The sequence below is a fragment of the Globicephala melas genome, chromosome 3 (assembly GCF_963455315.2).
Source record: "Globicephala melas chromosome 3, mGloMel1.2, whole genome shotgun sequence".
Taxonomy (NCBI): domain Eukaryota; kingdom Metazoa; phylum Chordata; class Mammalia; order Artiodactyla; family Delphinidae; genus Globicephala; species Globicephala melas.
The window spans coordinates 77,013,425-77,040,750 of record NC_083316.1 but is presented as its reverse complement, the minus strand read 5'-3'; the positions used below and the strand labels follow the sequence as shown (position 1 = coordinate 77,040,750).

Below are 27,326 nucleotides of genomic sequence, written 5' to 3'. Positions count from 1 at the left end.
CACTTACTAAGAAAACCAGGAATCAGTTTTAAAAAAAATTTTAAAAAGCTAATATCAATAAAGTGCTAATTATATACCAAGAACTTTACATGAATTACTTCATGTAATCATTACAACAAGTTTAAGGTACTGTTTACTACCCTCCCCGATTACAGATAAGGAAACTATGACTTAGGGAATTTCCTTGACCAAGCTGTACAATTAGTCTATAATTAGTAAGGGTTGGGACTTGAACCCAGAGCCTATGTGCTTAACCTTAGTCTGTACAGTGAAGCATTACATTTAAAAGAACATCTATCCTTTAAAATCTATATATGTTCAATATAAAATTTACTGATGTTAATAGTTTTGACAGAAAGAAGCAAAATTTGGGGCAATTGTTGGGAGATGATACCCAAGGCTGGCCCAGTCCTAATATTAATGATACTATTAATTGACACTGAGCATTTATACTCTGTAAGGCACTGTTCTAAGTGCTTCACCCTTGCAACGACCCTGAGTTAGGGCCTCTAATCAATCATCTTCAGTTTACAGATAAGGAAACTGGGGCATAGAGATGTTACGTCACTTGGCCAAGGTAACACGGCTGATAAGAGTAATATGCTTAACCACTAGCCTATACCACCAACATGAAAAGAGAAGCAGGCATAGTCTCTTGGGACTACTGATAATTATGAGTCATATTTACCAAAGTTCTGATACATATTGCCTTTTTTACAGGGTATTTCTTAGGTAACAACTTTTCTGTGGGAAGTTGGAGGCTGTCTGATACACAGATAAGGCAATTAGCAAGTCCTCTGAACATTATGACAAACATCTTACTTCATCATTATCAATTAATATTTATCAATTTCTATACTAAATCCTGGAGCTCAACTGGGTGTATCTGGTTCTTATTTTCATCATGGCCCCTTTAAGTAAAATGATTCTCCCAAATTTGCATTTGACTTTGGTCATGCAAGGCGCACTCCAGGATGAGTGGATGGTACCAGGACAAGGAATGTTCTATTTCCCTCCAATGACCAGTGTTATTTTTGCTCCCTAAGCTTCATCTTACCTCACTGCTTCAGTGAACTTGGAACTGCCACCTCATGGTTTGCTGCATTCTAGAGTCAATTCTCACTATAAGAAAAGAATAGGCATTATGATTATATGAATTATTGAGAATTTCCAATGTACTATATACACCTTTGGGGGGCATGAATTAAAGGGGTAGCATGAAGAAGTTTCTCTGTGGTGAGAGAACAGTTCCATATCTTGATTATGGCGGTAGGTACACAGATGTATACATGGAATGAAATTGCATCCCATACACACACACACGCAAATGTCTGCAAGTATAAAATGATGAAAATGGAATCAAGTCTGTAGTATAGTTAACATTATTATACAATGTCAATTTCCTGGTTTTGATATTATATTACAATCTTATTACCTATTGTATTACATACAAGATGTCACCCCTGGGAGTTGGGTGAAGGGTACGTAGGAGTCTGTGAACTATTTTTCCCACTTCTTGTGAGTCTACAGTTATTTTCAAATAAAATGTTTTAATGGTGGGGGTGGAGAGGGTGGAAAAGTGGTTCCAAGACCAGCTCTGGCCATCAGCTGAGAACTTGGTAGAAAAACAGAATCTCAGGCCCTACCCCAGACCTACTAAATTAGAATCTGCATTTTAACAAGAACCTCAGATGATTCATATGTACATTAAAGTTGAGAAGCACTGCTATACAAGAAATAAAAGTCATATTCAAGTATTTCTCACTCTTTCAAAAAAGTTTCTTCATTTCAGTGTCAGAAAGGTTATTCCAGAGGTCCAGGCCTGCTTCATTGGTGTTCAACCAGTTTGGTCACACAGGGTACCAGCTCAGAAGACCCTCCTCCCTGCCATGAGATTTAATACTCTATGTTGAAATTCTTAATAATTTTATCTTTGCCTTTGTGTTTTTTGTTGTTTTTTTTTTTTTGCCTTTGTGTTTTTTAAGTGAAGTCCTATGAGACCACAGCCCATGCACTAGGAGCTTGGAGCCTCAACTTACCCACCAGCCCACTTCCCTGCCTCACTGAGATGGGTTCTCAGCTGCCCTGGCACTTTAGAACCCTCACCTCAACCCTTCTGGTCCTCACCCAGGTATTACTACTGAACTCCAGACCCAGCAGGGGTGTGAGCATAGATGGAAGGGCTGCATAGCTCCCTGAGACATCTCAGGGTGAGGCATGTGGCAGGCAACCCAGTCCCAGACTGGCAGTGCCACAGGGCGTTCACAATGTAACTGTGGGTGAAAGAGAGACTCTTACCCACCTCTGATCAAGGTATTTAGCAAGTTCCAGCACAGAGGTGGCACTACCCTCAGCGGTCCCCCGTCCGCCATGGATTCCTGTGGGCAGTAAGCCCAGGGGAAAGGGAGATATCTGGCAAGAATTCTCTGCCTCCTTCCAGGACATGGGTCTGTCCCATGGCTGGTGGAAGGGGGATGCCAGCAGCTGGTGGGTGGTATATGTGTTTAGTCACAGGATGGGACTCTTTCAGAATCTGCGTTTGCCAGGTTAAGTGTCCCTATGCCTGCAGATGTGAAACATGAAATAGCAAATAAAAACAACGTTACAAATTGGAAAGACTGTGGAAGAAAGAAAAAAGCTTTAGATTTTACTTTTCTTGCTTTTTGAACAGGGGCTCCACATTTCCATTTTGTACTAGGCCTGGCAAATTGTGTAATCAGTGCCGCAGAGGGATTGGGAATCAAAAAATGAACTTTCAGCACCTGCATGGTAAGTACCTGGGCCCAATGGTGAACTCTAATGGGTACCAAAAGCAGCCTTCATTGTAAGATGGCTCCAGGAATACTTTGGCAACATAAGGTGTGCTTGTCCCTCTCTTTAAAGAAGACTTTACAAAACGGAAAACATCAGCCAGCACCAAGAATCGTAAGCACAGCTCTCCCTATTCTTTCTGTGTATGCCTACTTCTACCCAGGCACGCTTCCATATTTTCTAATTGTAAGAAAAGAAGACATCATCAGCAGTAAATTTTCTTCCACTTTTAAAAATTAAAATTCCCAAGTGGAAGAATACAGAAAAAAAAAGTGGGATTTTGGAATAAGTCTGGGAAGAGAGAGAGAAAGAAAGGACTTAAGGTTTTAGAGACTATATTTATATGCCTATATGTTTAGTTCTTCCTTAATTCATTCGAAAACTAATTACTCATTGAGCCACGCCCTAAAAGATCACTAGTGAATTTAATTTCCTCTGAAGCATTTTTGGAATCCTGCACTTTTTCCGTAAATAAATTTAAATCCTTGCCTTTTTCAACTCTTCCCCATAATTTATTTATGAATAAAACAGTGATATTCAGAAATAAAACACATCATTTATTATTTATCGTCTTGTAGAAAGTTCTTAGTAATGGTTGTTTTAGGATATGGAACTACAGGTGATTTTAGTTTTCCTCTTACTATTTCCCCATTTGTCTGCAGTCAGTATTATAGAGGGCATTAGCAACATTACATGATAGGGCCATAATGCCTCTGATACTCATTATTCTTTGATACTAACTACTTGTTAGTATTTTGTTAATACTTGTTAGTATTTTTTTCAGAAATGTACTTTGATCTTTTGGATACAGCCATCTGTTCACTAACAGGAGTGATAAAGCTAAATATGAACTTCCCACATTCAAGGGGAGCTAATTCATTCAACAGCCCAATTGAGTCACCACCTGATAACCCAATTTATTACAACATATCAGACTCCAAACACCCAATTAATTAACTCCTCTGCTCTACATGAGCATACATATCCTGACTCTGTTAACTGAATCATGAAGTTTGGTTTTTTTTAAACCAGTGATTTCCATATTCTGTTGTAGGGCAGTGAGTCAAAGCAGCCTAAAAACTCTTTATTATATTTTCAATTGAAAAACTGCCTGTCTTAGAATTATGGGGAAACTACCATAATAAAGTATATTCAGTATGTACTAACTAAACAATTGTAACTATTAATTTGTCCTACTTTCAACAGCTTTCAAATAACTTCTGTCTTCCCACAGTATTATTTAGATAGAACTTAAACTGTAAAATGAAAGGACAGGAAGCACAAGCATTTAAGATGGTAACACTGCTAATGAGGCTAGACTTTGAGAATAATCCAGTCTGGTGGTCCTCAATCCTCACTGCACCTTAGAGTCCCCTAAAGTTTTTTAAATATACAGATGCCTGAGCCCAACCCCAGATCAATTAAATCAGACTCTTAGAGAGGGGCTTAGGCATGGCAATCTATTTTATATACTAGTCACCATTCTGAATGCTTTTACACAATCATTTAATACTGCACCTCATAACATAGGTACAATTTATCATCATCTCCACTTTACTTGTGAGGAATTGAGGTTTAAGGAGGTAAACTGAAGTAAGCGACAGATCTAGGATCATTCCAGGCTGCATCACAACCTGAGTTATGCTATGAATTTCGCAACCCTTCAAGCTATCTTCCCAAAGACTAGAACGCTGCCATATAATTCTTACCCAGGATATATATACTCAGAAGAAACAGTCAGAAATGAATAAATGTATAAAATGCAGACTGACTTTAGGGAGAGCAAAAAGCACCAGTAGATTAGAGGCGATGACATAAATTTTGTAAAAGACACCTTGAAACAATGAAAATTAGGACAGCATAGTCTGGCTGGTGGTGATCAGGATAATGCTATCATTTACTGAGTGCAATTTTAGAGAAAAGAAAACTAAGGCAGAGAGAGGATAAGTAACTTGCCGAGGACCACAACTAGTAAGTGACAGGGCAAGGATCTAAACTGAGGAAACGTGGCAGCCAAACCCAGGCAACCGGAAAACAGGGAATGAGAAAAACAAGCCAACTTAGTGATGAAGCTCACAAATATTTATTTAGGCCAACTGTGCAAAATGAAGCCTTCTTTCTCAAGAAGCTAAACTTGATTATTAATATAATTTCATGTTGAATAACAATGCATGAGTAAAAAAAAAAAAATTAGGTAAGAGACAGGATTGGATGTTCTTTAAAGTACCTTCCAACTCTGGAAGACTCTATGAATCGCTCTTCTTTTTTTTTTTTTTGCGGTATGCGGGCCTCTCACTGCTGTGGCCTCTCCCGTTGCGGAGCACAGGCTCCGGACGTGCAGGCCCAGCGGCCATGGCTCACGGGCCCAGCCGCTCCGCGGCACGTGGGATCCTCCCGGACCGGGGCACGAACCCGTGTCCCCTGCATCGGCAGGCGGACTCCCAACCACTGCGCCACCAGGGAAGCCCTATGAATCTCTTTTTTGCCTTACCAAAGTTGTGCTTTGAAAAGTTTCAGAAGGTACTACATAAACCACAAGCATGGGGCTTCCAAGGAGGAGAAAGAACCTCTGGCTTGGGTGTTATCATTCTGCAATCTGCAGAACTTTGTCTGAATTTGAACACCAAGTCAACAAATCTGATTCCTTTTGTTACATACAGGAAGAACCAATTTACATCATTATCATATTCATTTGTGCGGTTGCATTGTGTCCAGAAACTAGAAATTCTCCATCTTACTTAACTATCGTTAAAGGGAGGGGAAAATCCTAACCAAAATATATTCAAGCTGTTGGTGTGAGCAGAGAGAAAGGATGCAGTGCTAGGTCTACAAAATACCTTGTGGAGAAGCTGCATTTTGATTGCTTGTGTTTGATGGGATTTTCAAATTACCTTCAAAAGTAGGTCATAAGTGCCTGCCTGAATTAGAGGAAGACTCTCTAGGGACTCCTGCTGTGTTTTAAGAAATCTCCTTTGGAGCACAGGCAGCCTTGTCCCCAGAAAGGAATATATGCAACAATTTCTATCTTGTCTCTAACATGACCAGAAAGGGTAGAGACACAGGATTTAACACCCTCTGGCTATTGTCCAGGGACCAATTACTATATTCACAGCTAACTTAATGGGATCCTGAGCAACATCATTAAGGGCACAGTAGGCAATAAATGATTATTAAGAACCTTGTGAAATTCCCTAGGTAGCTATGCCTGGTCTACCTCTCTTATCTAATACCATCTGTGGATGCACAGATGACCTGGAAATGGAAGTTGTGTAACTAATAACTTCTAATTGAAAGAAATCTAATATAAGCTTCTGTATACTGCTCATTGCATGTTACATCTTAGTTCACACCTAGGCAATCCAAACTAGTATGGCTAACCGCTTTGGAACTCTGAAGATCAATCATTAGGTTTCATAACACCTACTTGTTCTAAGTGAAATAGTATTTTAAAAATTAAGTTGAGTGACAACAGTTTTTGTTAGGAGAATTTTGTAACTTCTTGAGAGATGACTCAGGGTGCCAAACAGAGTGAGGTTGTTAAAATGCAGATTCTTTGCCACTCCCCAGACCTGCTAAATCCAAACCTTCAGGGCTGGAGTCTAGGGACCTAAATTTTTAACAAGCTCCCCAGGGGATCCTTATATACTGCAAAGTTTGAGAACTTCTGCCCTAGGGTATCACTAAACCAAAGCTAAATATCACTTCTCACTACCAAATGCTATAAAATGTTGAACTTTTAGCACAACTTTAATTGGCTATAGAGAATCAGCACTTCTTAGTATTAGAAAAATTCCAGTCACAATTTGACTTTCTCATATTTAGGGGCATGATTCAGCAGGTAGCAAAGATGCCATCAGCATCCCTATAGAAATCTGGCCCATCCTGTACAAGTCTGCTGCAAACAGGCTCCCTCCCCACCTCTTGACTGGTACTATGATCGGTATGACCCAAACTTCATCACTGTCTTTTTCCTTCATCATCATGCTCTCTCTGTTGCTCTAAAGTAAGGACAATGTTAATTTGGGGTATCACATAAAAGCCAGTACACTTTTCCCTTAATGATATTTAAAAGTTTTTCTTATATTGTTCTTTTCAGTATATTTACTGACTGAATGGCACAAAAACTTGTCCCTATGGTGGCAAAATCCTTTGCCCTCCTAACAAATATTCTGCTTTTAAATAATATTCATAAGTCTATCTGAGCTAACAAAATGACAAAAAACTCAAACAAACCAAAAAACCCAGGATTTTGGGTTCAGCAGCCTAAGAGAAAGACCATGTCCGCAAGATATATGAAGCTATCCCCTCAGGCACATGAGAATTATTTCACCAAATTCAACGTGTAATCCTATCGTGGGCAGAGAATTCTTTGCCTTTTGGAGAATATCAGAAGCCTGAAAACTTATAAAACTATTAAAGAATTGGTAACACGCAAGAACCTTTTATTACAGAAGTTTCCGTGTTCGTTTGTTTTTCAGGAAGAAATACAGCAAGTACAAACACTTGATGAAAACAACATTTATCTACCTAACTGAGCTCACACAGAAACTAGAAATTGAAACGTACCTGTCAAAAAAAAAAAAGTTCAATTGCTTAGGCACTAGAAATCAAACCTCTTTCATAAAGAAAATTCTCCCAATCAGACACCATTCAGCATGGCTCTATTAGCGTCACTTCTCAAAAGGCAGAAATCTTAAATGATATGAATCATAACAGCTGGCTTCCACCAACTGCCACTCCACCAGACAGGAAGCTGGTTGTCAATTGGGTGGTAGGGTGTCACTGTCCAGGCAGCTCAGCCTGGGTGGTGGTGGGGCCCGTGAGACGAGGGGAAGCCCATCTAGGGAAGTTTTGCAGGTAGTAGCTTAGTAAATGGTTCTTTCGCAAATTTTTGCATTTAGACTGTGATGCAGAGAAAGCTCTAGTTAAATGTCATAGTCCACTGGGGTCTTTTTCTATCCAGGGAAGGAATATAAAAAGTATGGCTACAGCCCATGCTGAATTTATAATCAATATATAAACTGAATGAAGACAGAAGACATTGAAATTGTTGAGAAATAATCCATTTGCTTAGATAATAAGATTTAAAAGGAAATTGACTAGAATACTATAGAGAATTTGTTTCTTCATAGCAGAGGTGTTTAAAGTTAATTCTGTAAAGCTACAATAATCATGACAATGTATGGTATTGGGAAAAGGATAGACACATAGATCAATAAAGAGTCCAGAAATAGACTGACATCAATGCTATGGCCAACTGATTCTTGACATAGGTGCAAAGGCATTTCAATGGAGAAAAGACCACCTTTTTAAGAAATGGTGTAAATCTATTATGTGGGAAAAGAAAATGAACCTAGACACTTATTTCACATCTTTTACAAAAATTAACTCAAAATGGGCCACAGACTTAAACGTAAATGTAAAACATTTAGGGGAAACATATGGAAAATTTTCATGGCTTTGAGATAGGCAGAGAGTTCTTAGATTTAACACTAAGAGTATTGTCTTTTAAAAAAATTGATAAATTGGACTTCATCAAAATTAAAAACCTTTTTTGCTCTGCAAAATGATACATTTTGCTCTGCAAAAGATACTTTAAGAGAATTAAAAAACAAACCAGAGACTGGGGGAAAATATTTGCAAATCACATACCTGACAAAGAACTTATATCCAGATTACACAAAGAATTTTCAAACCTCAACAATATGAAGACAAACAACCCAATTTTAAACATTGGCAAAAGATCTGAAAAGATCCTTCAAAAAAGAAGATATAAGAATGGCAAATAAGCACATGAAAAGGTACCCTACATCATTAGTCGTTAGGGAAATTCAAATTAAAACCACAATGAGACACTAATATGCATCCTCTGGAATGACTAAAATTAAAAACAAAAAGTTGACAACACAAAGTGTTGGTAAGTACATAGAGAAGCCCAAACTCCAAAATAAATAAATAAATAAAAAGGAAATGGGATAGCCACTTTGGAAAATAGTTTGGCAGTTTATTATAAAGTTAAATACACACTTACTATATGCGGTTAATCCCACTCTTAGGTATTTGCCCAAAGGGGTAAAACTCATGTTCACATAAAAACCACTTGTGAATGTTTATAGCAGTTTTATTCAGAATCACCAAAAATTAGACAGAATGCAAATATCCTTCAACTGATAACCAAACTGTGATGCATCCATAATGGAATACTATTTTGCAATAAAAAGAAACTACAGATATATTCATCCACATGGATGAATCTCAAATGCATTATGCTAAGTGGAAGAAGCCAGATCAAAAAGCCTACATACTGTATGATTCCATTTATGTGACATTCTGAAAAAGCAAAACTGTAGGAATAGAGAACTGATCAGTGGTTGTCAGGGGTTAAGAGGGAGGGGAGAAGGGTCTGACTACAAAGGAACAGCATGAGGGAGTTTGTTGGGAGTAATAGAACTATTCTGTTTGTCTAAAACAAAAGTAAATTTTACTGTATGTAAATTAAAAATAAATTTTAAAGAGTTTATTCTGAGCTAACACTTGAATATTTTACAGCAAACCTTCTGGAATTGCCATTGCAAACCAAGACATGCTTCAAATTTTCTATTTTTAAAGTAAATTTCCAATGCCATGCTCTGTTTTGGAAAACAGTCAAAAATAACATTCAATTGATCTATTCAAACCGATATGCTTAGAGTGAGTGTGTAAAAAACAGGTTAATTTTAAAACCACAAGACAGAAACATTTTTTTTTAAAGATTCAGGAAACTAAAAATGAAGCAAAGATACTGATCAATTCAAAATCTACATAGGACAGACCTCTTCCTCTATGCAGAATACAAGAAATGTCAACATTTGACAAAGCTAAATCATGCTGCTTGGCTTTCTATACTATTGAAGTTTAATACAATCTGCTGATGCCAGTACAATTTTTTTTACCACGGGTCAGAGTTACAATAGATCATTAACATTCTGGACTGTTGTTTTTAAGAAATGTGACTATCCCTGTTAGAGACTAATACTTTTATTTTAAATTGAGATATATAAATGATATACAACATTGTGTGAGCTTAAGGTGTACAACATATTGATTTTGATACATTTATATTACAATATGAGGCTAATACTCTTGCAGGTAAATCAAATCATACTTTATACTTTTAATATTTTTTATGTTGGATCAGTTGAAAAATATTTTTTTTAAGATTTTTATTATTTTTTTTCTTTATTTATTTTTGGCTGTGTTGGGTCTTTGTTGCTGCGTGCAGGCTTTCTCTAGTTGCGGTGAGCGGGGGCTACTCTTCCTTGAGGAGCACGAGCTTCTCATTGAGATGGCTTCTCTTGTTGCAGAGCAAAGGCTCTAAGCACGCGGGCTTCAGTAGTTGTGGCATGCAGGCTCAGTAGTTGTGGCACATGGGCTTAGTAGCTCCGCGGCATGCGGTATCTTCCTGGACCAGGGCTCGAACCCGCATCCCCTGCATTGGCAGGCAGACTCCCAACCACTGTGCCACCAGGAAGTCCCTCAGTTGAGAAATATTGAAGCGAACTATCACAATTCAAATAACCAGAGTATTTAAATTACCTAAAATAATTTTACACATAAGAGAAGTGATTTATTCAAGGCAAAGATAGAGAATCAAGAGGTACAGAATCAGAAACAGAGAGCAGCTCTCCTCATTCTCAGTTAATGGCCCTGCTTCCAAGACCAGATTACAGATTGATTGATTGATTAGCTGCGTTGGGTCTTAGTTGTGGCACGTTGATCTTTCGTTGTAGTGCATGGGCTTCTCTCTAGTTCTGGTATGCACATGGGCTTCAGTAGTTGTGGCATGAGGGCTCCAGAGCGCATGGGCTCTGTAGCTGTGGCATGCGGGGTTAGTTGCCTCGCGGCACGTGGGATCTTAGTTCCCTGACCAGGGATCAAACCAGCATCCCCTGAATTGCAAGACAGATTCTTAACCACTGGACCACCAGGGAAGTCCCCAGATTACAGATTATAAGCACATTTCTGTTAATTAGTCACCATTAAAATTAATTTGCTATAACAATTTGAAGGGGGCAGTACTATGCAACCATATCAGCCCTTGGAGAAAAATGTATTCCTTTCCTTTTCCAGGCTTATAATATTCCCTACAATTGAACTGAAGTTTTTAATCCACTCAGGATGGACAATAGTCAATGTACAGCCATGAAACTTTATTCAGTAAATATGTGACTACTACCGGTAGCAACAATCTCTTACTCTTAAATACTTTTTGCAAATAATCACTTTTTTTTGAATTTTATTTTATTGATTCTTTTATGTAGCAGGTTCTTATTAGTTATCCATTTTATACATATTAGTGTATACATGTCAATCCAAATCTCCCAATTCATCGCCCCCCTCCCCCTGCCACTTTCCCCCCTTGGTTAGGAATTAGTGCCTGAATGGTGCTTCTCATCTAATATCCCTTATTCTCATATCTTACATCCCCTGTTAAGACTATACTGCCCTGTTTTGAATTCTGTAAATATTCTAACCTATAAGGATCATGTTGGTTCTTAAATTTCCAAAATCCAAAGCAACAGCAAAAGCCATGACAGATCAAAAGGTCAAAGATGATAAATATGATACTTGAATAAACTGCTGACTGAAAACAAAATGGGATCAGGGCAAATGCAATTCTAATTCTCTAAGTAGAAACAGAAAAGCTTCTGTGTTCATATGTGTGATATATATATTTTCTACTTTATAAAGTGAGTGGTATTTTGCTTTTGGAACTAGTGATATCATTGGGAATTGTGCTTTTGACCAAAGACTCATTATCAAATAAATCATAGATATGAACAATATGCAATAAAAGCAAAGATATAACAAGTATAAATCCTTATAATTTAAAATTATAAGACAAGCATTTTCTTTTTTTTTTTTCCTTGTTGGCTGTGCCATGCAGCTTGCAGGATCTCAGTTCCCTAACCAGGGACTGAACCTGCACCCTAGGCAGTAAAAGCCCAGAGTCCTAACCACTGGACCATCAGGGAATTCCCAAGATGAGCATTTTAAATGGGCACCTGTGCACACATTTGTTATACCAAGGGTTCCAATATATCACAAATTATCTATGCCACACATAAAAATAGAATTAGCTTCCATAAATCTCACTAAAGTCAATATGCTAGCTATAATAAACCAAAGCTAAATGAAACATTTTATTTACCTTCTAACTATTTAACAGAATATTTGGTGTTTGTGTGGAAGGGGTGATTCAAATGAACTTAAGTCCTTCTTTCAAGACAAACAACAATATAAAATAGATAACTAATAAGAACCTGCTGTATAAAAAAATAAATTAAATTAAATTAAAAAACTAAAAAAAAAGACCAACAACAAAACCAACCCCCAAGCTGCCCCCCAAAGTAGAACCAACCATTCCTTTTTATTAATTTTACTGTGACAACCTGACACATTCAATGTAATTCCTCAGACCTTAGAGCCATGTTCAAAGACAGAAGTGATAGATTTGGAAAAGGAAATTTTAGGTTCTGACTAAGCTCGGTCACTTACCAATTGGGTGATCACAGCCTCTCTGAGCCTCAGTTACTTTAAAGGTAAAATTAGTATAAAACAATGACTATCTCACAGAGTACAGAGAAAATTCAAAGAGATAATATAACTTAATTGTTTTTAAAATGCAAATCCCATCAGGAATTCAAGCTATTATTAATTATCAATATTGTTCTAGATGTTGATGGCATTTGGTCCACTATTAGTATGTTTTAAAGTGAAAAGCTAAACAGTCATTTTGCCCCATCTAATCTTCCTACTTCCTCAGTTTATTCAGAAATGCATGTGCTCCTTTTCAGTACAAAACAGCATGGAAACAGTTAAGAGTTGTGAGGTCACTCTTTACCATGCTTCTCATTCTCAGAGCTTATTTGACACCTTTCAGGGCACTTTGCACTATGCTGAAAAGCCACAAAAACAATTATCATGTGGGAGAAAGGGACATTTTGGTCACTATATTGTGCAATTCTGTGGACAGGACATTTTTCTCAGTTGGTACAGAGGGAAAGAGTTTTACTGGTGTGCAGGAGAATTAAACCAAAGTCATTTTGCTTTCAAAAGACATACAACTTCCTAGAGACTGCTCTTCAAGTGGGAAAGGCAAGGAACAAAGAGGGAGAGAAGCCCAGAAAAGTGTCAGTCAAGACTGGGTATCTGTCTTAGGAAGCCAGAGCTGTATTTTCCATATAGCTGAGACAATGAGAGAGAACCCCGCCTACCTCACCTTCTACACAGCACCACCCACAGAAAGAAGGAATTTGAACTGGAGGGGAGGAAGTGAGAGGGGGATGGGGGCAGGGGGATACTTACTCCCAGATTACAATTTTTTAAAAGAACCAGAGGGTCCTAGGAGGAGGAAAGGACTTTGGAGACTAAGAGACTGCAGAGAGAGTAGTCTAGAGCTGGGTTAGCTTCCCCCAAGATTGGGAAGGGGAAGAGGCTGCCAATCCCAGGAAGGGTTCGGCCCAAGTCCACTGTCTTTTCAGCTCCCCAGGAAAGGACATGCCTGGAGAGGAGAGTTGGACCTAGTACCCCAGTTCCCAGATGAGCTATACCTCTCAGGAAATCACATAGACCACCATCATAAATGTTTCAGTGCTAAGTAGTGACTAGGGAAAGTTTCAGCCTCCCTTCTCATAATCCCTATCAACGCCACCCTCAACGCAATGGCCATATAAACACACAATCTAAAGTAAAACCAGTATGTTTGCTATGTAAACCCAGTTTTAATTCACATCCCCTGGTTCCTTCCATCCAGATTGCACCCAATCTTAAACCCTTCCTAACGGGAAATTCTTGAGCTTCTAATGGATTATACCAGCACCAATGGACATAGACCAGAGAGCCTTCCCCATATATTCTGGGACCTCTGTAACACCTGTAGATTTATTGTTCTACCACACAGAGATAGGGGGCTCAGAACCACATTTACCAATAATGATGATGATGATGATGATAAATAATGCAATACGACATTTCTTACACTTGAGTGGAATGCAGTAAAAACAATCACACATGACACAATTGCTCAGCTTAAAATCTGTGTTTAGGCAACAAATATTTATGTCCCTTCTGTAGGTATTTCACTTTTATTCTCTATGAACATTTAGTGAAGTTCCTTTAAAACCATCAAGCTCCTACTTCAGCTGTGTCCAAGGAAAGGAGATTTTTGCTTCTCAGCTGTAACTCCATAACGTCTATGTTCTCTTTTCATAACAGAAGCCACTGCCTTGTATTAAGACATTAGTAGAAACTATTTTATAAGTGGCTTTAAGAAATAACTCACAAAACTACTAAGACGTGTATAAGACAGAATGGCCTTCAGCACTGAAAAGCACTAAAGCAGAGACTGAAAACTAGAAAGCTGTGGCCTAACTCAGGCCAAGAGACTTTTTGAACGTCCACAAAACATTTATTGACATTTTTAGTAAGGTGCCAACAAATAAACTCAGAAAGCCCATGTAAAAATCTTCGATTTACAGCTTTTCTTGAAAAATTAGAAGATCGGACAACACTGGGTCCCTGCAGGTTCACCTGGCAACAATCAGCCAAACCAGAAAATCACTGAGCCCTTTAAACACCCCCAGCTCACCACAGTCCAGCACCTTCAGTCCCTGCGGCAAACTGGCCACTTCACTCATTTCGGGTACCTAATGGTCCCTGAAGTCATCTGAACTGGTGACCTCAGTTCCAAAGGATAAGTAAGAAATGCTCATTAAATACGTGGCAACCCAGAGTGAAGGGTGGCCCAGCACTTGAAGACCAGCGATGGCCTTGATATTCACACAACCTCTGTCTGCACCGCACACTAGACATCAGAGATGGAGCAAGTCCTGAACAAGGTTACTTCCTTTTCACTTTTTTCTTCCACTGAATTATCATATAAGACAGATTTCTTCTCAGTTATTAAGTCCAAACAATAGCTACGCAACGTATATCGTGACATAATGACACTTAAAAAGCTGATTCAGACCCTGCCTCTCCTGGTTGTAATGAGTTAAGCAGGTTGCTTTTTTTTTTTTTTTTTTTTGCGGTACGCGGGCCTCTCACCGTTGTGGCCTCTCCAGTTGCGCAGCACAGGTTCCGGACGCGCAGGCTCAGCGGCCACGGCTCACGGGCTTAGCCGCTCCGCGGCATGTGGGATCTTCCCGGACCAAGGCACGAACCCGTGTCCTCTTCATCATCAGGCGGACTCTCAACCATTGCGCCACCAGGGAAGCCCCTAGACAGGTTGCTTTTAAATTAAGTGTCTCAGTCTCCTCATTCGTAAAATTAATGAGTTTAGCTAGAATGATCATTAAGATCACTTTTAGTTGGCCTCTTCCCATCTATACCACCTCTACTTATCTAGAATCTATCTACTCAACCCTCAAAAACTGTTCAATTTCCACACCACCACAAAACTTCTGCAGACTTCTCCTTTCTTTGAAGTTTTAAGCTCATAAACACTACCACCCAAATTAGCACTTACTAATTCTCTAATCACTTTGAGTTTGTTGGTTCATTCCCCATATTCAAACAGAAGATCTCTTTAAATAAGAGACTACACTGTTTATTTTTTAAATCTTCCACAGCATTTTACATTTATTTAGCAATCAATAATTGTTAATTAAACTGAATAATGATACAGAAAATATCTATAAAGTGGCAAACTTCCCAAAGAGCAACTTTCACCAGCCTCCTGAGAAGGAATTAACCTTATCAGCGTCACAACTTGCCCATTTGATTCAGGCAGGCATAATGTGTACTATGCAATGAAGAGACACACAACTAGATTACCCTATTGTTTGTTTTTTTTTTAAGATGTTGGAGGTAGGAGTTTATTAATTTATTTATTTTTGCTGTGTTGGGTCTTTGTTTCTGTGCGAGGGCTTTCTCTAGTTGTGGCAAGCGGGGGCCACTCTTCATCGCAGTGCGCGGGCCTTTCACTATCGCGGCCTGTCTTGTTGCGGAGCACAGGCTCCAGACGCGCAGGCTCAATAGTTGTGGCTCACGGGCTCAGTTGCTCCGCGGCATGCGGGATCCTCCCAGACCAGGGCTCGAACCCGTGTCCCCTGAATCGGCAGGCAGACTCCCAACCACCGCGCCACCAGGGAAGCCCCTACCCTATTGTCTTGTACATGTTCATTGCTTCCTTCCATAGTCGAAATGCTCAAAAGAGGAAAAATACAAACAATAACTCACTACAATAATATACTGTATTACTCACTGAAAGATTAGGTTACTCACTAAAATACAGCATGAGAAAAATTTTCCTACCACAACTAAGAAAAGAAAATCAATTTCTATTAAGGCGCTGTGGGTCAGACATTTAAAAACTACAGTGAAAACCACCCTTGCTCCTCCCCCACCCCTTGGATGTCATCAGAAGTTCTGAGTAAGAGGAGGCCAAGTTAAGATGCCATGTGGGCGGGGATTTACCCACCTTCACCAGAAAAGCAATGGTATACAGGTTTTACTTGTTCTGGTCAAACTCTCCTCCCCACCCCGAAATAATTAAAACTTTAGATATGTGGTCAGTCAGTCCTTCCCTATCAAAGAGCAAAGCAAACAGGAAAAAGAATAATTCAAGTATAAGACTTTAAAAAAAATTTTGTGATTGCCTTAATTTATTCAATGAATTTAAGATAATTAACACTAGTAAACTAAATTAAGAAGTGTTAATCACGCCTTAACAGCTAGCCAAATCTAGTGGATTGAAGTTAAATCAATTTTAAAAATGTTCTTCTGTGATGTAACAACACTTAATACAGATGTTTCCACTTAACCCATATTCTGTGGAAGGAGAATTCGTTCTGTAATTTGTATTATACACATACAATGCTTGAGGGTCTGAATCAAGAGGTGGTGTACATGTAGGCTAGAGGATTTATTAAGGGGAGGGGGTGAATCATGAAAACAATCCCACTTGGACCTTTCTGGAAAATCACAGCCCTATCCAATTAAAAAGTATGGGAAATACTGATTAAATGCCTATAATTTTTCTGGGGAATCCCTGTAAAACGCAACAAGGTTTTACAATCTGAGGGAAACAAAAATCGTCTCAAATTTAAAAATAATAATCATTTTTAAAAACTGCCTTGCAACAGTTTCAAGCCTTTGAACGGTTTGTTTTTATCTGGTGGTGCTGATCACCCTGTTAACTCATCCCCTCTGACGGGAAGCCTGTCAGTCCCTCCACACACAGCCTGAAGAGGGCTCCTGATTAGGCTTCCTCCTTTAGCCACGCCTACACATGGAGCATCGCGAGGAACGGAAAGTATGCCCAGCCTCCGCAGCCCCTCACACACCCATCTCCTACGGTTAACATCAATAGCTTAAACTCTAGGTTTTCCCACATCCCTGTCAAATGAAATGGACAGAACCCAAACGAACCGGAGAATGATGTCGCTGTTTCTCTTAATTTAGGTCAAGGACGCTTACACTCTTCTACTGCCCTTTGAAAGGAAAATCCTAACTGCCGCTCCAAGTCCCATAAAAAGGCACAACCCTGTTCCTATGGCGAACTCCAAAGGAACGCAATACCGTTTCTCTGGGATCACAACAGGGCATGGCGTGGGAAAAACCTTTAAATTCCGTTTTCTTTAGTACTATGCCCACCACACCAAAGGGATTTAACCTTTAGGCATGGTGTTGTACATAAGATGCTCCACACAATCTAGCAGAAACTCTTAAAACCAAGGGCCAACTCACTAATTTCAAATTTAGGGTGAAATGACGGAGAAGGGCACCCTCCCCCATTTCGGTCGCACAGCAATAGCAATGAGTTTTGAGGAGAGACTCTCCAGTGACTCAGCCTACAGCGACCTCCCTCACACGCACACATCCTACTCCACAAACTAACGCAGCCGTCGGGGGACGAAGTCCTTACTTGGCCTCACATTCGGGGTGGGAATCCTCCTCTCCAAGGACCACCAGCGCAGGAAGAGACTCCCCCCTACACTCCGGCTCTCTACTACTATACCCCCAAGGGGCGGGGCTTCGACCCCAGGTAACCAGACCAGGCAATCTGGACACCCAATTAGCAGGGGATCCCCCAAACCAGCCTGGCCAATAGCGGCCAGTGGGCCAAGACGACCAGACGTGACGTCAGGTGCGATTAAGTTGGCGCGTCACCTCGACGTCAGCCTCTTACCTCTCGGACGTCCCGTCCCGGGAGCAAACTCCAGCGACTTTGGGCTCCGCCCCCGTGAGAGTGGAGGGCGGCCAATGAGGACGGCTCTGAGGGGACCGGGGCCAATGAGACGAGCCCGGGGCGGGGCACGAGGCCGGAGGGTGGGGCGGGTGGCGGCGGTGGCAGCCCGAGGTCTGGCTGCGCGCAGTATATGACAGTACGTCAGCAGCGGGATGGCCGTAGCTGTGGCGGCGGCTGCAGAAGCCCGAGCAGCCGCGGCCGCAGTGGAGGCTAGAGCCCGAGCGGCGTCGGCGGCGGCACCCCGGGGAGTTTAAGATGGCGGCAGGGGGGGCGGCGGGCCTGCGGGAGGAGCAGCGCTATGGGCTGTCGTGCGGGAGGCTGGGACAGGACAACACCACCGTACTGCATGTGAAGCTCACCGAGACGGCGATCCGCGCGCTCGAGACCTACCAGAGCCACGAGGTGAGCTGGGCAGTTGGCCGGGCTCGGGAAGGAAGAGGGCGTCCCTCGCCGCCCCGCCGCGCCTCTCCCTGCCACCGGCACCTGGCTTGAGGCCGGTGGAGCAGGGGCTCGCCGTCAGCGCCCGCGGCAGCAGGGCTGGGCAGGGCCGGGCAGGGTCGCTGACGCCGCCGTCCCGGGCCAGCTGGGCGCTTGGGCGTTGGGAGGTGGGCGGGCGGGCGGCCCCTGGCGGCGGGGCCGAGGCAGCCGCAGCCCTGGCTCGGCTGCGCAGCCGCTGCGGGACTTTCCGACGGCGCCCGGGTTTTCTAGCCTTTTCTGTCCCAGTGAGGGAGAAAGGCAACAGGGAGACGAGTGAGATGGCTCTTCTGCCCACGGCGTGTCGGGGGGGGTGGGGAGGGGTCAGAGGGCAGCGTCCGGGTAACGAACCCGAGAGGACCGGCGGGCACTAATCGTCCGCGTTTTGGGGGTACCACCGCGGACCAGCAGAGACCGGGACACAGGCGCTCCGCGTATGAAGGTGGGATACACATTGTACTCGCAAGAACTTGGGGATACAGGCGCTGAGCTTATGGGGGCGGGGGGCACACCGTGTACTCGGAAAGGCTGAGGCACAGACAGTCCGCGTGTGAGGGAGGAGGGGGACACACCTTACACTTCCAGAGACTCGGGCACACGGGCGCTTCGCGTTCCCAGAGACACAACACCGCGTAGCGAGAGCCACACACAGCCAGCGCTCACCCGGGAGCAGAGATATCGGTTACTGAGGAGAGAGAGTCTCCGTGGCTCCTCATACCCGAAAGACGCGTCGCTCGCGTCTGAGGCGGATTCACAGACTTGGAAACTTGGATCGAGGGTCCGGGGCGGGGGCGGGGGCGGGGATACACTGCGTCCCGGGCAGACTCGGGTTTCTCACCCCGCACCGCGTCCCGGAGAGAGATCCATGGACACACACAACTCGAGCACAGCGAAGGCTCACGTACTCGGCAGTTGGAGGAAAAACCCAGGGACGCGTTTTCACGTTTAAAAAAAAAAAAAAAAGTGAGGGATAGAGTGGGAGGCATAGCGAAGAAACGCCGCAACCGGAGTGCCTAGGGAAGCCGTTTATGGAGATGCAGTACTGTGAATGAGTGAGGGAGACAGTGGACGCATCGCATAAGGGGAGGGATATACCATATGAGGGACCGGTAACAGTCACTCTGAGAAGAGAGACCGTCCGTGGAGCAGAGAACCCACAGGGTATCCCGACAAATAGCCAAGTCCATGTCAAGGAAACACGCTCCGATTAACTGATCTCATAAAGCAGGGCCAGAGGGATACCCAGACACGCTCATAGTTATTCAGATAAAAGTGGAGAAAGGAATTAACATCTGTTGAGCTCCCACTAGTGCCAGGCCCTTTAAATGCTTGGAAGGAAGGCCCAGAGTTGGAGGCAAAACCGCAGGAGAGGTGTGAACCTGGGCCAAGGGAGACTTACCTTCAGGGGGCCCCTACATAAGCATGCACACAGGAGGAGGCACACAGTTGTGCACAGCTTGAGGAGTACATGAGCTCACATGATAGTGTACATGTAAACAGCAGGAGAGACTCAGAAATGAGCATGCCCTCAGGATGGCACTCACAGAATTGAGTGGACACATGGATGTACATTCCAGGACATATGAGTTACCCACCAGAGAAGCATAGGCGAAAAACACTCAGACTCGGGGGTGGAGGGAGGAGTGCATGCACAGGGAGAAAGATACTTTTCCTACACACCATGAAGTCTCAGGGAAAGAGGGTCTCATGTATGACTGGGAAGTCACACAGCAATAGGAATGCGAGGAAATACAAGAAATAAAAACTGCATGTGTCAGTAGCTACTCGCAGACAGGTGCATCTGCAGGGAAGAGACCAGCACCAGCATGGAGTGGGAGGCCCATCTGGGGGAAGCCAGATAGGCAGGCAGAGGGACACAGGGGCAGACACTGGAGAGAAACTCAGCCCTGCAAGATGGAGAGATAAGCTTGCCTGTTCCAAGAGGAGGGTGTGGGAAGGAATGACAGTGGGAAGAAGGTAGGTCAGGGTATGTAAAGAGAAAAACACCGGAGAGGAAGAGGCCGGCAGGAGGAGGCCAACCTCCAGTCAGAAACAGACCCAGGGAGCAGATAAAGACTGACACACAGGGGTGGGGAGAGGCATCTCTGGGGACAGTAGGTCAACCAGCCACCTTGGGGGGACAACTGGCATACTGTACAGCTAGCTGATCACAACAAGATTGACAGACACTGACCCGGAAGAGGTGGGTGAGGAGGCCCGCACAGGGAAGGGATGGTACCCAGGGAGAGAGAGGTGGCAGAGAAGCCCCCAGTGCTCACTGAGAATGCTGTTTGTTTTTCTCCCTTCATTTCTGCCTCCTGCACCTTAGTGTTTACGTGCTTGGGATTAAAGTTGGAATGCTTGGATTCTAAAAGCTCCACATATATACCACTGTCTTAAGAAACAGCAGATCAAAAATTCTTCCTCTTCCAACCCACCACTTAGTTCTTGATTTTTTTTAAGTTATATTTATTTATTTTTACAGTCAAAGGTACCAAAGTCAATGGCTTTCCTTGCTCCTGACTACTTCTATTGCCTATTAATATCATTACCATCTGTTTCCATCTCTGTGCATGCAAATTAATGTATCTAGTCAATCTGTACAGAGGCAGAGAAGGGAAAGGGAGAAGACTTTTCCAACTCCCTCTACCCTTCTGAGTTGGACCCAGGTAGATTGAGACAATCCGTGGATTCCTTTTCTTCTAAAAGTTGGTAGTAGAAGCAGTACTATGCAGGGAGAGGAGGAAGAAATAAGTTGACTTGGCCGTTGCAGTTGGACACTGCCTTGTTTCTGACTTAACCAGTTCCTGTCCCCAGGCCTCACTGTCACTTTGGCCACAGAAACACTTCTTAAGGGGCTTGGAAAAGCAGGATTTGGGGTGAGACTGTTAACTTCAGACAGCTGAAAAGTGGGAAGAGACAGAAGAAAAAGAAATGAGGTACTGTTGGAACTTACTACAGTATCCTCTGGTGTGTTCAGCCAAGTCTCCCACAATGTGTCCTCAGTGTCCCACCTCCTGACTAGGGCCAGACCACGGCTCCCCCATCAACACGGTAAAGTTGCCAGCAGTGGGCATATGGCCGAGCTTTTCTCCTCCAGTAGAAGGATACATACTTGGTCTTTTACGCTTTCACTTTCCACCCTTATCAAATTAGGGCTCCTAACTTTAAATTGTAGCTGCGTTTGGAAAAATGTTGGAATGCATTGGTTAGTCAGGGAGAAGTTTCTATTCTCTCCTGGGGAGGGGGGCAGGATGGCTTTAACTTCTCATATAAAACTGCTCCTACCATTCCTGTGCTTAGATAGGAAGGTGCTTGATGCTTGACAAGTGGCCTCCAAGTGGCTTTGGCCCATGCAATGTTATGACTGTTATGCCTCCTCTTCTGATGACTTTCTAAGAGCCAGAAATTTCAACAGGTTAATTTCCTAAATTAAGCATCAGAGAGTTATTTTTATCTAGATTATTTTGTCCATTGGATTTACTGTCCTAAATTAATCCACTTGACCTAAGACTTCAGGGAGGTAAATTTAAGAATTTTAGGAAACTATGACTTAGGCTAAATACAGATGTTTTTTAGATATAATTGAGCAAGTATCTGAACTTATTAGAGTTCATGGAAACAGAATCTTTTAATTAGAAACAATTCCTCACTGTTTTGAAAGACAAACAAACCTAATTGACCTTCATTACTCAAGTTTTCTATTTTTAGAGAAGAAATGAGGAAAGCTAACTTGGGAACCTTTTAAACAGAGATTGGGGTGCGGGATAGAGACATTGTGATTCCAGGAATGGGAGTTATAGTTGGAGTAAATATCTTCTAAAAGTTGTTTTCCACTCAGTTTGAATACAGAGACAGTTTCAAGTTGATTATATATATAAAAAAGTGTTAACTGGTAAGTTATTTTCATGGTTTGCAGAATGAACTCAGAATACTTACACAGATATTTAGTATATATTGCAAAACTACTTTTTTTTTTCCTATAGATAGGTTATTTTGAATGAAGGTACAGGTTACTAAATAAAAATCACATATTACAACTTTATAGTCATTCTAAACTGATGTCTGAATTTGTGGTCTATATAAGCCTCACATATTTTAAATGAGCATATCTTACTGTAATTACATATTTCTCCCAAATGTATCCTAAAACTATTTCAAATTAAACCTCAAAATTCTAAAATTTATTTTAGCCAATTCCTTCAGTAATTTGTAGCTGGCTTTATTTTGACATTTGAGTAACTCATTTGGTAGTAACAAAAATCTTATCAAAATTTTGTTTTCAGATTCTCTTATTGCTGAGCCTGTTGATTTTTTTTTAATGTTTACTCAAAGTTTCAAAGGTGGTGGCTCAAATAATACTGTCATGTTTATCCAACTATTACATAAAAAGTCTTGCATAGATGCATCTGGAAGCAGGGGCCATTCATTCTCCATGCCTGGAGATGAGAAAGGAGATGACTTTAAGAAGGATTCTGTTAACACATTCTCTTGCCAACTCCAATTATTGGCTTTAAATTTCCCTGCTTTGATTAGTGTCTTCTAGGAAAATGGTAGTGTTTTGAAAATTTGTACAAATATACTTACGTTTAATTTTGCATGAGGAATTCAGTCTCTTTCAGTATTACTAGATACTGTTATTTCCAGTCAAAGCATAAAGTCTTATGTAAACCTCTAAAGTTACTGTTCTTCACAATAGCTCCCTTTAATGTGTTCCGTGATCTTATAAAATCACCGATCCCACAGGTCATGGAGTAGGAGATATCCTCTCCTTTCCTTTCTTTTTACCTCGTGAACATATCAGCATTTGACTCATTGTGGTTTAAGGCACAAAAAGACTCATACCTTACTTTTTCCTATCTCTTCGTTTTTGTGCCTGCCCTCAAACAATTTTGAGTGTGTACATGTGTGTTCAATAATCTGCTTTTACAAATACAGAAGACCCTGTTCTCCTTAAGGCACCACTCAAGCATCCAGACCTGCCAGCACAGAGCTGCCACTGCTGCTGACATGTTTACTAAGTAAAACAATGAGGTTTGCCTTAGCAGATTCCTTTTGTTGCAGTTTTTAAATATAGCCAGTTTTAATTAAAATAAGTTAATCTTATTGACTTTAACTTAGACCCATCTTCAGGCTGAACTTGATATTAAAATGCTTTTTATCAAGGAAAGTCAAGTTTGTGCCCCATTTTGCAATAAGTGTTTGAAAAGTTTTTTCAGCTGATCAGGTGTTCAGTGCAAAGAAGGGTGCTCCTCCTAGTGAAAAGCAGTAGCCAGATTGCCTAAAGAGATAGACAGGGAACCTTGGCACCAGAACTGAGAGGAGAAAGAAAGAACATATGTGAAGGATTGGAACATGTTCAACAAAAGAATTTAAAAGGAAAGGGGTGTAAAATTCTCGGAATGATTTACAGGAAAGCTTATCAAGGACAGTCACCAGATCCAACTTTTCCATTTGCTCCATTTGCACTTGTGAAAAACTATGGAAGCTGTGCACATAGCGCTTATTAGGTAATTTGTGATAAAGCCGGCAAAGTGAGAAAAATGAGAATTTCAGGAGAACCACTGCTGGGTCATTTTTAACAACTTGCTGTGACTACAGAGAGGCTCAGGACCGTGGCACCAGAGTTCAGCCCAGTTATTTGCCAGTTTGAGTCAAATGTATTTGGAGTATTTGAGAAGATGTCCCTAAAATGTGATGATATGGGCATTTCTTCATGTAAGGTGAGCTGAGTTTTAGAATAAAGAAAAGAGCATGTATATAACCACAGCACATTTGACTCTCCTGCATACCTCAGCTCCATAGGACATTTCCCATGACTTAATGCAAAAATCTAGAAAAGCAGGTCTGGAGTAGAATACAGTAAATTAATGACTGTGTCTCTACAGCCAAATTGAAGCTGAAAAACATGGCATAAATCAGGTCAGATTTATGGAGAATTGCTTTCTTTTCTTTCCCTCCCTCCCTTCCTTTCAATTTATCTACCTATCTAACTATTTTGGTTGTGGCATTATGGCACTTTAGAGCCACGTTAAATCTTTAGGAAGAACTGGTTTAAGGGCTTCCACTAATATTTTGCCAGCAAAGGCCAAACCTGGAATCTCATGGCTAGCAATTTAATATAGGATATAAAAAGAGAGAATCTTATTAATTAGACTATATGCTCCGTAAAGATCCATGAATCAAATTAGCACCTTGAATTGAACTCAGTAGTCAGAGCATTTGCTACTAGTTCAATAATAACTAGGTTGTTAGACAAAGAGCATAAGTTTCTTTCTTGTTGGGGATCCTATATGTTATTGGTCTAAAAAACATCTTTGGGTTTTAGGATTTTAACAGGCAGAGACTAGATGGGGGGAATCACATCTCCAGCAGAAGGAATGGCACAGGAAAGGAAAGGACAGCAGTAGAAAAGCTAAGGCAGGCTTTGAGAATTGCAAGGAAGACCCTTGTTCCACTTAACCTCGAGTGTTGGAGAAAATATAGTTGGATTTAAGAGGAAAGGGAGACTGGAGCAGGTTGGAGTTTATTCTCTCAAAACTGGAGAGACACTGAGTAGAAATTTAAGGTGATTTGAGCTAATGCTTTAGGATTATACTGGCCTCAGTGTGCATGATGAGTATAAGATGAATCTGGAAGGCAGTAGACAAGTTAGGAGGAAGTATGTGGTCCAGGTCAGAGATGAGTGGGATCTAAACTGATGCTAGTGAGAGACAAGACATTACAGATGAATAGAATCTATAGAACTCAATAACAGATTTTAAAGGAACAGGGTTAAATGGAAATTTCTAGCCATCAGCACTAGGAGGGGTACCCTTAGTAAAAAAAAAGGGAAATCAGAAGCTATTGGGAGGGTGGGGTGGGGTGGGGGAGATAAAGTACCATTTTAGTGGACGTTCACTCAGTCTGTTGTTTGGTGACTAGACTTAGGTTTGATTAGATGTTTTATATTTGAGAAGTATATTTGGGTCTGAGGCTAGACTAGAACAATGCCATATTATTTACATGTCTCAAACTTTTCCATTTGGATGGAAATTTTGGGGATTGGTAATGTTTTGGGGGAAGTTGAAATTATTAGGTGGAAGAAATTTTGGTTTTGAACAGGGATTTTCAAATTTTGCTCGGATTTTTATAGGCTTCCCTTATCCAGTAACGTTCTCTATAAATTGCACTTAAGACTGTCGTAGAGTACAGATGATATGAAAATTGAATTTGATTTTAACGTGAAGATCATACTTTCCATGGTTTCTGTCCCAAGTGATTATTGAAACATTAAGTAACTCTCTACAATGTGCCTGGATTTACATTTCAAGCATCATTTTTAAAAGATTCCTAAAGGCCTTGCAAGGGTCAGTGTTTTCACTTCCAGATTACTTTCATTTCTGTTTTGGTGTTTTGATTCTCTTTTTTTTGTTTGACAGTTTGTGAAAAACAAACCAAAAAATAATCATGAGTACATGAAACTTCTGTTATACATATACATTGTCATGGACTAGTTATGGGCACTTGGTTCATGGTCCATGGAGATAACCTTAGCTAGAAGACTTTTCCCATGAAGAGTGAGCTTGTTCAAGGGTGGAGCCAGGCATGAACTTTCAAATAAGATTCTTTGAGATACTTTAGGATCTAAATATGCTTACTTGTAAATTTACATGTTAGCAGATTTTTAAAAGACATTTACTTAGTATCATGGCTTTTGGTTTTCATTGTTGGAAACCATGATGCCTCAGATAGCCAGAAAACACATCCATGTGGTAAAAACTCAGTTGAGTGTCTTGAGATGTATTTTTCTTTAATAAAAGACTAAGAGGTAGGAACAGGAATTATACCTATAACTGTCAAATATGCATTTATTCATTTAGCCAGTGTTTGTTTATCTTCTGATATGTGCCAGGCATAGTACTAGGCACTATATATATAAAGTTGAATAAGTCAGGGATGGTCCAGAAAGTGCTCGTACCTTAGTAGAAACAAGCAGACATAATACATACATACATACATACATACATACATACATACATACAATAAAGTCTCTGTGCAAGGGGACACCTAAAGAGAGGATTATGTTTGAGGATATGTCTGAGAAATAGTGTCTGCTTTTTCATCTCCCATCCTCTGTTCAGCCCACTCCAGCTGGGTTGTGTCCATCACATCCCTGAGATTGCACCTGACTAGGTCCCTTGTTGTCAAATCTAGTGGTCATCTCTCTGTTCCTGTCTTACCTGACCTCAGCATCATGCCATCCAGTTGACTACTCCTTCCTGCTAGAAACACTTTCCTGATTTTCCTCCCACTTCCCTGGCCATTCTTTGTCAGTCTCCTCTGCTGATTATCCGCTGCTTGACTGGCCTCTGAAAGTTGGAGATCCCAGTTCCCTTCTCTTTATCTATTCACTTCCCTAGGTGAGCTCATCCAGTCCTGTGGATTTAAATGTCATCTATATGTTAACGACCTCCAAATATTTATCTCCAGCTCTGACCTTCCTCCATTTCCAGGCACTAATTTTCAACACCTGATCTCTTTATCAAAGTTTAATAGGTTATCTAAACTTAACAGACCCAAACACAATTCCTTTTTTTTAAACATCTTTATTGGAGTATAATTGCTTTATAATGGTGTATTAGTTTCTGCTTTATAACAAAGTGAATCAGCTATGCATATACAAATATCCCCATATCTCCTCCCTCTTGCGTCTCCCTCTCACCCTCCCCCCACCCCACCCCTCTAAGTGGTCACAAAGCACCTAGCTGATCTCCCTGTGCTATGTGGCTGCTTCCCACTAGCTATCTATTTTACATTTGGTAGTGTA

General features: G+C 41.3%; 1 protein-coding gene and 1 long non-coding RNA gene across 5 annotated transcripts in view; one reads left to right on the top strand and one right to left on the bottom strand.

Annotated features, from left to right (window-relative positions):
* LOC115847917 (uncharacterized) overlaps positions 1-1,120 on the bottom strand; it is a 279,707-nt gene extending 278,587 nt beyond the window's left edge. Inside the window, exon 1 of the long non-coding RNA XR_009563436.1 lies at positions 1,058-1,120. This is a non-coding gene — a long non-coding RNA (uncharacterized lncRNA). The remainder of the gene's footprint in view (positions 1-1,057) is intronic.
* A 17,061-nt stretch (positions 1,121-18,181) lies between these two features.
* Positions 18,182-27,326, top strand: part of ELL2 (elongation factor for RNA polymerase II 2) — a 75,745-nt gene continuing 66,600 nt past the window's right edge. The window contains exon 1 of one of the 4 annotated variants that reach the window (XM_030848174.2): positions 18,182-18,445. In XM_030848174.2, coding sequence (XP_030704034.2) covers positions 18,299-18,445 — 147 coding nt within the window. In that variant the 5' untranslated portion in view covers positions 18,182-18,298. Of the gene's footprint in view, positions 18,446-18,859; positions 18,960-27,326 lie in introns of those variants that run through there. The other 3 variants (XM_060296032.1, XM_060296031.2, XM_060296033.1) reach the window with 3 other exon arrangements.